Source organism: Diadema setosum, chromosome 2 (genome assembly GCF_964275005.1).
Source record: "Diadema setosum chromosome 2, eeDiaSeto1, whole genome shotgun sequence".
NCBI classification, from domain to species: Eukaryota; Metazoa; Echinodermata; class Echinoidea; order Diadematoida; family Diadematidae; genus Diadema; species Diadema setosum.
Genome location: NC_092686.1, coordinates 41,279,833 through 41,293,633, shown reverse-complemented (window position 1 = coordinate 41,293,633; position 13,801 = coordinate 41,279,833). Strand labels below are relative to the sequence as shown.

Genomic DNA, 13,801 nt, shown 5'->3' with positions numbered 1-13,801 from the left:
TTCGCTATTTATATATATATATATATATATAAATATATATATATATATATTTATATAGAGAGAGAGAAATAACAGATAGCTGATAGATAGTGAAAGATGTAATATATCCTTCTCTCTCTCTATTCCTCTACATTCTCAAATCAGTCACTCCTTACAGGTGTAGTGGTTGTAAGAAACATGTCCAGGATGCTAATTTGATCATTATCCTTATTAAAAGTCTTCCCCATTGCCAGCCAAAAAGTGTAATTTTACTCGCTGCATATCCTGCACATTGTATTACTCCAGCATTATGCACTTTGCATGCACAGACATTTCATTCATCTCAACCATAAGGTAATGCTGCAAAATACAATAAATGCACACTGTTGCATACCATTAGATGATGTTCTATTGTTTCATTTCATTTTAAATAACAGACATCTATTTACACAAAATACAACAATGATAAGTACACATTTATACATATGCACATTCAAATCTCCCTGGGATCGGTGCATTGTGACTCTCATCAACCAAAGGAGAGGTAAGCACCACAGAACAGTTGGGATATCTGCACATGCACTGGTAATGCTTCTAAAAAGTTCCCCCCACAGTTATTGACAAATTCTTATGAGATTTGGGTGAAAAAAAAAGCAAACATTGTTTTAGATCTGATGAAAATATTTCTCATGTTAGATATCACAGCAAATTTGCTTTTCATACAAAACTTTTTAATACCATTCATCTTTCTACTTATGTGCCAAAAACAAGACAAAACAATACAAATCCTAAGTGTAAACCAGAGGCAAAGAACTTTCCTGTGCTTGAGCTTAGCATCTGGTAAGAATTATGTTCAGCTAACACAGTTATTAAGAATATGCTAACAATATACACTGCTTAACAGTACAAGAACTGATGTAGGATTTAAATAAATAAAATAATAATAATAATAATCCTCATCATCATCACCATCCACATCAAACCTCACCCATCTCTCCCTCGCAGGAGACTGTACCCCAAAGAGACAGACATTTTAAATTAACTGGATATAGAAATATTTAGCAGTGAATATCCACATAATTCAGACCAATACAATGCATCATAATCTTAAAGAATGATTGTAATGTAATCAAGTCATTAACATGGTGTCAAAAGGCCATGTTTTAGTAGCTAGCACAACCTCTGGATTGTTGTGTTTTGTATTGTGATGAAATTTCACTTTTACTTCATGTAAGGTTTTTTGTTTTTTGTTTTTTTTAATCTGTAATTTAGCTTGAGATGTTTCAAGCACACACACATTAGGTTTGAGCAAATCTCAGCACATAGAGGAACATAAAATATGGATGATAACCAATTTTGCATCAAAAGTTAACAAGGAGTTATACACCATCCCAGTTCTTGTCATAAGGCTTTACAAGAAGTTCAATTTAAAACAGTCTTCTCTCTTTGGGTTAGATTTGCAGACATTTTCGATGAAATACTGTATAAGCTGTTATTTTCTCAAGGATTCTATTTTTGCGAATTTTGCGAATCACAGTTGGATAGCAAATTTAACAACACGAGAAAATGTTGCCAGACGCTAGATTAATAGTACATTGAAATTAGCGTAGGTGTCAATTCGCAAAAACAACATCTCGCGAAAAAGTCTGTGACCTCCTCATTCGCGAAAATATCTGTCCGCGAAAATAACGGCGTATACAGTATACCATCTTGTATCTACCTGGTACTGAATGCTCAGGCCTAATCAGACTCTTTCATAACCTTAATCTGCACCACTAATTTCAATTACCTGGTACTAGATTTCAGTTTAATATAAAGACAAGATGCAAGAAGTATATTTTGAAAAGATAAAAGCCACAGATGAAAAAAAGGAAAAAAGCAAAAACAAAAATGATTCGATCAAAACCACATTAAAACCCAAATAATCTGAATGTTTACTATGGCCTTTAAATAAGTTGAGAAAATTTGTGTCTGCCTGGGTAATATTGTGACTCAACTCTATAGACAGATTAGCCTGTTTTTTTAGACAATCAGCGACGTGATACCACCTCACCTTGCAAACTGTATCTTTGGGGGGGGGGGGGAATAAAACACTGATATGAGCATTGTACATCAATGTACATGTAAGGTAACAGAAATACCCTCATTAAGACAAGAGTAAGAGTGAAAAATTGTGACTCCACCCCTGTGATTGTGACTCTTAGTGCACTGCTTGCAGAAACTATTCAGGGACGAGTTGATAAGAAATGTTTTTGTTTAGTGTTTTGTTTTCTACCTGCCAGTGCTACAGTACATCTGCCTGGCCCAACATAAGTACTATGCCCCTCCATGAGGTCTTTAAAGAACAAGGCAAACGCCAAGCAAACTCTCACCCACATATTGCAATTTGTGATTATAGTGTTTTTCAATATAAGTTCATTGACCTTTTGACCTTTGACCTTGTCCAACTTCAACCTGTTCCTTACGGAAACCTGGTATACCAGTTTCCCAAAATGTGGACAAGAGTGGCTTCGTTCGTGGCCTAAATTCATGTTTGTTTGTGCTATGCTGCCCAGAAAAATGGCTGTGACAGAAAGATTAGGAGTTACTTCTATCAATATCTGGGGTTTTTTTTTCTGTATGAAAACTGCATGTATTGCAGCATTATTTGCCTTTTTTTCCAGTGTAGTATGCACTATTTTTGCTATAAAACTCGTATGAAGATGTACATAGCAATCAAGGTTGAGTTCAGTAGAATTCTGCATTTGCTGACCCTATTCAAGTGTCTCTTTCATGTAGAACAAAAGAGATTGTGAGTCCATCAGTGCACGCTTTATTCATACCTCCAGCACGATTGATAATGTGCATTGTTCGATAGCACATGTAGTTGAATGTGGAAAGGATATACGTGTAGCGCTTGACTGCTTTTGTGCAAATGGATCAACACCAACCTGTTTGTTCTCTATCAACCTGCCAAAAAGAATCTCATTTGGGGTCAGTGGAGGCTCTCAGAGAATATCAGGAGGAACTAGTTAACCAATATTCAAACATGACTTGCATCTTTAGGTGATGTACCTGTGGTGCGAGTTCTGAAATCTTAGCTCAAATCTGTGGAAAGTTGTTGAGAGTACACCACAATACTGTGAGTACAGTACTTATCAGACAAGCTAATTGACCTTTTGACCTTGACCATGTCTGATTGCAGAATTCTCACAGACAGGCCATGAAGCCCATCTTAACTGTGAGTGATAGCTATATTTCTGGAACCAAAATATTCTTTAAAAATGAAGAAATGGTAAAGATGTATACCACCAAACAAAAGCCCAAACCAGACCTGATAGTATACACTACTGTAAAAGTGGAAATTTTTGCGGAGTTGGAATTTTTACGCATTTCGCGCTACCAGAACTAGCGCGAAAATAAAAGCACGCAAATATTTTTGTTCCTGTGCATGATGTCTTCATTCCGCGGAATTAAAAACACGTGAAACTATTCTAACCCGGCCAAGTGTGAAAAATTAGTCGCGCAAAAACATCCACTTTTACAGTACTCACAAATGAGCATGTTAGGTACAGACAGTCAGTGGGTTTCATGACTTTAAAGAGAATGATTACTAATGATGACATAAAGTCATCAGGTTAACATTCAAGATCTTCAAAACATGTTACCTACTGACACAAAATATATCATAAACTTTCACCTGTACAAAGAGTAGTCATCATATATTCTTTAAATGACAATGGGCTAGTTTGCAGCAGAGTAACAAATGATCCAAACTCTTCCTTCCCCTCTTTCACTTCAAAAAATAAAAAATAAAAAAAAAATAACCCAAACAAAAATATGTCTTGAAATAAGTATTAAAATAGATTTATAAATCAATATTCTAAAGCTGCGGATCTGTTCCTAGAACATATTTTGTGTCTCCTTCCAAAACGATTAATTCCAATTTAAACAATGCCGAACAAACGGTGGATGTACAGTCACTTTGAAATGAATGTCGTCTGCCCATGCACAAAAATACCTCAAGCAACAGTTTTGGTGGGAAGAGTCAATTTTCCTCTCCTCGGGTCAGAAGCCCATGCCTATTACAGCATGACTGAAATCCACGTATCAACCATTCCATTAAAAAAAAAAGAAAAAAAAGAAATGGCTCTCGATGCATGGACAGTCTTTTTCACATGAGAGGTTGGATTTGAGGTGATTCTGTCAGGTCTCTCAAGGTATATGGCATATGAGATGAAATGTATTGCCTTTGATATGGCTGCACGTTTTCTACGCAGCTGAATTAAGCCATCACTCTGGACAAAAAATCAAGCTTATGAATTCCAGTCTCTGAACCTATGGGATGTGCTGAGCAGAAACTTTGACAACAGTAAATGCACGACCGATTAATATGCTATGAACAGTAACTTTCCCCTGGCTAGCAGGGTGCAGCAATATATGTACAGTCATTGAGATATGAACGCTGTGTAATAAATACTACCATCTGCTCCTGTAGCTAGGAAAAGACATTAGAACCATTGACCCCCATATTGAAAGAAAAAAGTATAAAGAGATATGCACCAAGAGAACCACTGTAGCTCATGACTATCAGTCATATACATTGTAGGTTGCAAGTCCATCAAAGTCCAGCGACTGAGACCATCTATCGATGGGGGTGTTTGAGAGCTCAAAAGCGAACCGAACCAAACTAAATGACAGCATACTGTACCATACTATGCCAGATTGGGAGCATTTGAGTGCTCTGTGGAGATAGCGTACCTCACGAGTTGTCTTTGGACTCGAGTCAGAGGGGTTCACACATTTTGTAGTGACGGATCATACATCTGGCATGCTTACGCTACATACAGGAGTCCCGTACGAAGATAATCAACTCTTTGCATTGTGACGTAGTGCGTGTCATGTGGTGCATTCTTCTCATGCCATCTTCTAGTAAAGCATAGTATGCTTTTCTCTGGAGCACATCAGAAAGTTGTCCACATTTGGCTCAGTATGGTACAGTATAATATACTTTGGGAGCATTTGAGCACTCCTCTGGCATGGTTATGGTACGGGACGCTCTAGGGGAGCGTCTGATGCACCCAATGTTCTGACACCACGTCATATGTAGATCTTGTCCCTGAGGAGCAGGTCCCAGTTGATCTGGGTGGAGAAGACCTCCCGGTCGAGCCAGACCTCGTAGTAGCGCTTGAACTCCTCGCTCAGCTCCACCTTCTGGCTCAGCACGCTCTGTAGGTTGTTGTCCACTGGAGCCAGCTCCGGATGGAGTGGGGTCGACGACGAGGTGTGTTCGTAGCGGCGCGAGTTGAAGCGGTCCACACACGCCCTCAGCGCACACTCCTCTGCCTGGAAATCCCAGGGACGGGCGTCCATGTCTGCAAGTGGAGCACACAGCATATCTTACAACTTTCTAGCATTAACAACATAAAAGACAGCAGAATTATCTTGTGACTGATATAAAACGTGAGTTTTACACCTTACAGTGAATCAGATTTATTTTTATTCACTGTAAATTCATCATGAACAACTGTATTTGACAGTAGTCAGTGGAGTTCTGGCTGCTTTGCTCTAGGACTCTGACTGTTTGTAATGTGAAGTGCTTGCCTTGCCATTCAGTTCAGTATGGAAGAAAGACTAGTCATGAATGAAGTGCAGTCATAACACAGAATGAAAGCATAAATCATTTGTATGTATTCTTGCTTTAACTATTTGCCATGAAATGCAGTCTTGCTGATAACATGCAAATCTTATCGATATATAATGGTCACCGTCACACAGAAGCAAGCGTCTGAAGTGGTAAAAGCTTAATAATTTCTCAAAGATTCTTTATTAACTGGCATAAATGGAGACTCATGAAGAAGAAGTGGATAAGTAGCTGACAAGGATAAATATTGTGGTTCTGATTACCATTTCCATATGCCCAGTCATCATTCAGCCTGTGCCGAACTTTCTGGTAGATGGCCGACATGGTCTTCATGTTACTCTTCCGCCACTGGCGCCCGAGGTACTTAGTCTGCACCTTCAAGAGTTTGAGGACGTAGAGTTGCATCATGGCCTGCTTGACCTTCAGTGCCCGCTTCAAGATGGGGGCTGATTTGAAGACTACCAGCATCTGGAAAGTCAGGAAATGATATTGATATTTTCATGTAGAAAAAATGCTTCAAATGTCTTCATCAAGTCCATAAAAATACGACTGTAAGTCTCTGGACAAGCTGGCATATTAATTATACAATATTACAACAGACTTACACAGCCAAGACAAGAAAGTCTTATTATGAACTTGAATAACAATGACAACATAATGCACACCTTATCAAAGAGAGTCAAAACGCTAAATTCCACTGCTTTCTACACACTGCACACTCTGCTTCGCAAGTCTGACATAGGCATCACACTGATATTTAGTAAGTCACATCATAACAGATGACTTTGAATAAAATCAAATGAAAAACTGATTTGAGAGAGCCACAAAGCTTAGATCTTTCATATCTTACCATAGTCCTGGAGTGTTTCCACTTGGTGAGTTTGTTGAGAATCCTAAGCAGGTTGATGCAGGAGAACAGGTTCCTCCAGCAGTATGGTTGAGAGTCTCCGGCCTCCTGTAGAAATGAATTATAAGGGGGAGGGGGAGCCTTTACAACAACTGTGACATGAACTTTCAACAGGGTTCCCAGCATTTCAAGAATACAAAATTACCTGATTTTTCCCTGATTTTGTCTCAAAATTCTATGATAAATATTTCAACTCATTTCCAGTTTCACATAGCCAGTCATCCAATGGATGTGTGTTGATACACAATAAAATATAACAGAGTCTGACTGACGACTTTCAATTTTTGGGCCAATCAAAATTCCCTGACTTTTCCCTTAATTCAGTCATTTTTATCAAATTCCCTGACTTTTCCCTGACTGGAAAAAAGTAAAATAATTTCCCTGATGGGCTGGGAACTCTGATAAAATGCAATTTTCACGTAAGCTCTTCTCTGCAGAAGAAGTGTGCAGTTGAAGGCACATCAATATGTGGTTCTCAGATAGTGATTGGCTCTTAATTAGCTTAATTTGACAACTCTTTTTGTATGTGCAATCACAACCTTAGATTCATTGTTACTATGATACATTATCTTTGATGTGCCAGATTCTCTGAGGCTGAACGAGATCAGCACACACAATGAGCATTCAGAAAAAGATCTGACTTGCATGCTGTGATTGATACATCTCTGTACTTAACAATGTTGGGATTAAAGGAAAAGCACATGGAAAATGTAACTCACTGTAATTCAATTTCATACCATCTTCATTCACTTTGGGTGCGTTCGAGCGCTCTCCTAAAGTGAACTGTACCGTACCGTACCGCGCCAGGGGAGCGTTCGAACGCTCCTAAAGTGTACCGTACCGTACTGTACCGAGCCAAAAGTGGACCACTTCCCGATGTGCTCCAAAAGCGTACCAAAGCGTACCAAAAGTTCGTTGTAAAGCATGCGCGTATTATGCGCATACGTCACAATGCAAAAACATCATTCTCTTTGTTCGGGACAGCTGTAAGTAGGTCAAGCGCAAGGTGAATGACCTTCTTGCTACAAACAAGCGTGACCTTTTCTAAAAATAACTCGAGAGGTACGCTTTCTCAACAGAGCATTCGAACGCTCCCAAACTAGCACAGTACGTTACGGTACGCTTTAGTTCAGTTCGCTTTGGTTCGCTTTAGAGCGTTCGAACGCACCCTTAGAAGAACATTATAAAAAGGGATGGTACAGCATCGGTTGAGAAGAGGAATCAGCTTTTAGCTTTTTGTGAGATACTAATAGAAACCACTTTATGAAACGTTAAAGAGCATACTATTCTATTTAAAGAGGAATTCAAAGTTTTCAAATTCATGATTTTCTTCCGTCGAGATGTTTTCATTGCAACTGATTGACAAATTGCCCTACATCGATGTAAATAAGCACTGAATTGATCAGTGTTTTAGTAGTAGCCATGATAAAAAATCATGGGCGTACATACTCGAGCAGGATTCGAACCTACGACCTCCTGATCACCGGACAGGCGTCATCTCCACTAGACCACCGAGCTTTCGCCCGAAAGCAAGTGTTGGTTCTAATCCTTATAGCATGCAGCGGGTACTGCTTTGTTATTCAAATTCATGATTTTCTTCCGTCGAGATGTTTTCATTGCAACTGATTGACAAACTGCCCTACATCGACGTAAATAAGCACTGATCATTCAGTGCTTATTTACATCGATGTAGGGCAATTTGTCAATCAGTTGCAAAATTCAAAGTTTATTTGAAGAAAATTGGTTTTGAAATGGCCCAGATATCCATAAACAAAGTAAAACAAAACACCCTAATAAAAGTTGGTTATAAAAGATGGGTCCCACCTTTAATTTGGACTGCTTTGTTTTGGACATTTCAGCCATTTCCAAACCAATTTTAACCAATCAAACTTTGAATTCCTCTTTGAATTATATGTTCTTTAATATCTCATAAGAGGTTTCTCATTATCTCACAAAAAAGCTGAAAATCTGAAGCTCGATCTCAACCGAAACTATACCATCCCGTTAAGATTGCTTACCAAACTCTCTGCAGTCAACTCGGGCTGATCACCAATCACGCACGATGGGAAGTCAATCACGTGTATGCTAGATATATGACACAGACATAGACGTATAATAAGAGCAATAACTTCAAGATGAGATGGAAATATATTCCAGCTCTGATGTCATATCATGGAAATTAAAGTACAAATCTCTGATTATCCTTTGCATGACATTCGCAATGATGTTTGCGCTTTGATATCAAATTAAATCCTGAAAGCATAGATATAATTGATATTCATTGCAAATCAAGCAATACCGGTATATAAGTGCTTGTATCCACAAAGAAAATTATTACCACAGTGCTCGCTTGCGCTTTTAATATGACATTCAACATGTCGCATCAACACGCACGGAGTGCATTAAACTTCCTTCATTTCAATTCATTCATTTTCATTTTCAACAAAGACAGTCAGTGTACATAACATAGCATGAAGAAAGAAAAAGACAATTAACAAATTTTACATACATTGGAATACAATATAAAGGCACAACAAACTGAGGAAGAAATAGATACATACTATTTACTGCATAATGTTGAAAATGTTGAAAACTAACTTTATGCTTCTGGTAAAACTGATAGCACACCTAAATAAGCTCTTCCCTGAGATAAGCATACTTAACATTGTGACTCCAGGCTTATTTTCCTTGCCGTTGCCAGAAATATAACCAGGAGATGGCAATGCTTACCTGTTCTTTGCTCCAACATAGGAGAGGATATTCTGGTTGAAGAACTTCAAGACAAGTGGTATGCAATTGGCAAAGACCAGATGCTGGCTCATGAACTCAAACTGGCAGAAGGAAGGACAAAAATTTGTGGAACAATCTCAAATATCTAAAACATTTTGCTGCCATCATCAAAACTATTTCACAGTTTTCCTAACATGATTTCCTACCACCAATACATCTTATGATATCTCCAAGCATTGGCAGCATAGACAATGTATGCAGACTTGGTTTGATGGAGGTCAGTACAAGCTCACAGCCTTTTGTCAGGTACATGTATCTTTCTAATTCTTTTAACGAGAGATTGAAATTGATTTTTACATCTATACCGACATAATCATTTGAATGACTTATTAACAAACAAAACAGGAAAATAGCACACCTCAACAACAATGTACAGCAACACTTTAAGATAGCCATATGTGACCGGCGACAACGGTTTCAGGCAAAAGTCGGGAATTTTGAAAATTCATTTTTTCACTGAATCACATTGCCCATTTCCTAAGCTTTGCATTGATATAAAACACTTGTATTCTTCGGCACCATAAGTGGGCATAGAAAGAGAAATAAAAGTTGTTAGCCTGACAAAATTGCGAGAAAACAGGCTTTGAAGATTCACCTCTTTCTCAAAGACAATGTCCGAGCGGCGATGCGAGGGGATAATCACCCATCCGTACGATGGTGCCTATCGATGTTAAGCTCCGCCTCTAGCAACCACATCGCCTTCTGATTGGCTCACTGAGAGAGTCAAATTTCCCGGGCATCTTCCTCGGAGCTCAGCGTATGGAGCCGAAAAACAATGCGTTTCGCTCGGGTTTGTTTACAGTACGTCTTTCAACGTGGCGAATACGATAATTGCACGAACAGCTGTATGGTGTACATGTACATGTGTATTTGGTGCACGCATAATACGCAATGGCATCCACACGCCATGACCGTGTGCATGTAACAGGAGCAGTGGCGAATCCACACTTTTACAAATCGCGTTTTCATTGTGGTTGATTTGTCTATATCATTGGCGACCCTTTTGAAGGCAGAAAATTGCTAGTGCTGGCAAGGGTCATGCTTCCTGTTTGTTTTGCTTTTACAAGACATGCATATGTTGCATTGTTCGGTGGTGCTAATTAAATTAAAAGAAACAAAGAAACAAACAAACACGACTCGTTAGTTTGGTGCGATCTTGACGAGTAGTATTTGAATATAATTAGTCACATGTGACCGCTCATTTCCTCTCATCTACCTTCCATTGAGTCAGTCTGCTGTCACAATTTTTACTACATGTACAAGGAGACAAATTTGAGAATATCTAGTTTTCTTTTCACACGGTTATGTCATGCTACATAATTTTTGTTTCACTTCCGTTGTCGAACATTGCGGTAGAATAGTTTGGATAGAAAGCCAAACGAAGAGCACGCACTACAGAGCGAGCGTATATAAACCACTATAGCAAGAACAATGGAGCATGTAATCGTGCACGCGTGGACAAAGCATTCCCCAAACGCTGCAACTGGTGTCTCCGAAAGCCGAATTATGTAAATGTATGCGACGCACCGGCCAATCGCACGCGAGACCCTTCGCCGTAGCAACGCTGGGGATATTGGCGCGGCGTTCGAAAGAAGCTCGAAACTGACGAGTGCGATCCAACATAGGGTGCTTAAAATTCCATTTTCGATAGGAAAAACTTAGTCTTATGCCATGAAATTTAGTGTAGATGTAGAAAATATATCAAAGATTCGATTTCTGCAAAAAACCTAAATCGACAAAAATAATGGTCAAAATCTTTGTACCCCGCCTAGGAGGGAATTTGCTCTTGCGACTTTTGCCTGAAACCGTTGTCGCGGGTCACATATGCTTTCTCTGCACTTAACTTATGGTACATGTAGAATACTGTCTATTATACACTCAAATCTGCTCTGACAACCGTCAGTCTATCAACAACCACCAGTCCGTAACAATCGCGTCAGAAAAGAAAATACGTGGTTAAGAAACTGTGCATAATGACCACCTATCCAATGCAACCAGTATCCACAGAATTGTTTTCGGTGGATGACTAACCATCACTGTGCACAGTGACCGCCAGGTGGTGCGCTGCAGCAGAGCAACTAGGTTACTACAGCTCTGTTGGCCATTGTGACTAACAAATGCTGCTGAAACTTGTCTACAGCTAAGGCCTCCAGCAATAATTTGAAGGGGGAGGGTGATTAATTGACACAAATTACTTTACCCTACATGTCATATAGACATATGGGCCGTGACGCAAGAAAAGGGCTCTTAGGGCATAAAATACCAAAATTGAGTTTTCACCACCAAATTGTAGAATGAATTCTGACAAATTTAGATATGCGAACTGTTTTCTGAAATTCCACTCCTAAGGGCCCCAATCATGAAATTAAAAAAAAAAAAGAGCATGCTTTGCCCAAATACATGTACTGCCACTTTTTGATCCTCCTATGCATCCGGTCACAGCTAGTTTAGTAAATCTTTTTTGTACGTATCGCTTTGTCAAACTTCCGCACCGTTTTATGGCGTTTGTGCGCGACAGCTCTAAGGGCCCTTTTCTCGCGTCACGGCCCATATATATATGTTTGTGTGCATATATATGATATATATTTACACGAATATGTAGTACCACAATGTATATCATTGTATAAGCAGTAGCATCGTGGTGTACATGCGTGTAAGCACATGGAAAGTGGAAAATATCTACCCTAATCGCTACCACATTGGACATGTCTACAATGACCACTTGGTCAATAGTGAACAATTGTCTATAGCGATTAAATTTTGTGTTTCTCTCGAGCATTTCTGTAGACAGATTTGACTTGTGTATGTGAAAGTGCAGTGCTTACCTGGTAGACGTGGTTGAGTTTGAAGTGTTTGAGAAGAAGCAAAAGAAGAGCTGAGATGGCTTTGACGATGATCTCTTTGTGTCTGTTCACATCCACTCCCAGCTTCATGCTCTGCAGAACAGTGATACTGTGCAAATAAAACAGAACAAAATGACATTCAAAGTGATCCTATTCTCATAGAAATATGCGAGTTTCACATAGCCTCACGTACAAATCACTGATGTAAAAAGAGGTGATGCTCATGCGAGTAATCTTTGTGCTCAGTTATAACGTTAACTGGATCTTGCATATCCCTAATTTTTCTGACTGTAAACATTTGACGACAACATATAGAGGAGAAAAACAGTTGCCTTCCATATTTTTTTCCATCTGGGTACAAAAAACAATTTTGGGGAAATGAATTAATAAATGAAGCAATCACTCTGCAACGTGCGTATCGACTAGACCTACATACGCAAACGAGCTCATTATATTGATACCAGTTGATATAGAATGAAATATGCACATGAAAACACATGGCCTAGAGACACATGGAGTACATGATTTAGCAAAAGCATAGATATCAGATATTTTTAGGCATATCAATCTCGGAACGAACATCACATGGTACAGCACAATCTTGTTTGAAACCACACTGACATGGTAAACCAGTCTTATTACACACACAATGGCTGCCATGAGTCCTTGTAATATGCATTATCTAAAAAGCAACGTGTTAAAATCAGTATATTCTGAAAAAAAAAAAAGATTAACTTCAGATAAAATACCAGGGTAGCCAGTAAGCTGTGGCCAAAACTAAATGTAATGTTTTGTGTTTTCTTACACTTTTTACTGCCCTCCCCCTCCCCCCAAACTTCCCAAATAAACAATTGAGGTAAGACTTAAGTGAAAAATTATCACATGCCCCTTTACCATTCCCTGAATTTCAACACAGACTGAGATTGTTTGGGTTATTAAACAGAGTAGCACTATTTTTTTCCCCCACTTGAAACCACCACACAGGAGCAAGACTCGACAAACACAGGCACGCCACATACGGCATTTCTTCTGGAAGGACGTCCGCCAGTATGTTGATGGATTCCGTCTTGGCCTTGGAGGTCGGCGCGGCAGCCAGAAGAATCTTCAGCAGAGAGATCTGGTGGGGCGAGAATGTCACATGTACAAACATAAGCCACTATTGAAGAGGTCCTTGAGATTGAACATGATAGGTGTCATTATCTCTACAGGGTAATCAGGTGTGGAAAGGAAAGGAAGAACAGGACAACTCAGTATGCTGTCATTCAAATTCAAATGAATTTTCCTTGATACATTTGATCATAATGAATTGTAATCTCTAATCCACATGAAAATCTGAGATACAGTTGAACCTCTATTATCCGGCCTCCCTTTATCCGGATCTCTCTATTATCCGGACGCAATCTCGCCGTGATTTTTTTTTATAATAATTACGGGAAGAAAGGGGGATTCCCAACTCCTTGAGAACTCCTACCCAAACACACATGAATTACATATTACTTCCAATATGATTAACATACATTGCATCAAATTTCCTTCCAAAGCTTACCTTCAGACATTTCAACATCCTGAAACATCCCCAAATGTAACAATGAAAAGGTTGCAGTATACACATTACTACATGTGGTACTACAATGGGCTACATCAGTACATGTGTATGTA

General features: G+C 39.0%; 1 protein-coding gene across 1 annotated transcript in view; it reads right to left on the bottom strand.

The window, feature by feature from the left end:
• Positions 1 to 375: 375 nt before the first annotated feature.
• The window catches only part of LOC140246301 (striatin-interacting protein 1 homolog), a 38,053-nt gene continuing 24,627 nt past the window's right edge, over positions 376 to 13,801 (bottom strand). The window contains exons 15-21 of the mRNA XM_072325767.1: positions 13,162 to 13,259; positions 12,125 to 12,251; positions 9,240 to 9,340; positions 8,528 to 8,594; positions 6,453 to 6,557; positions 5,866 to 6,070; positions 376 to 5,333 (exon numbers count right to left, since the gene is read on the bottom strand). Of these exons, the coding sequence (XP_072181868.1) occupies positions 5,059 to 5,333; positions 5,866 to 6,070; positions 6,453 to 6,557; positions 8,528 to 8,594; positions 9,240 to 9,340; positions 12,125 to 12,251; positions 13,162 to 13,259 (978 nt within the window). The 3' untranslated portion in view covers positions 376 to 5,058. The remainder of the gene's footprint in view (positions 5,334 to 5,865; positions 6,071 to 6,452; positions 6,558 to 8,527; positions 8,595 to 9,239; positions 9,341 to 12,124; positions 12,252 to 13,161; positions 13,260 to 13,801) is intronic.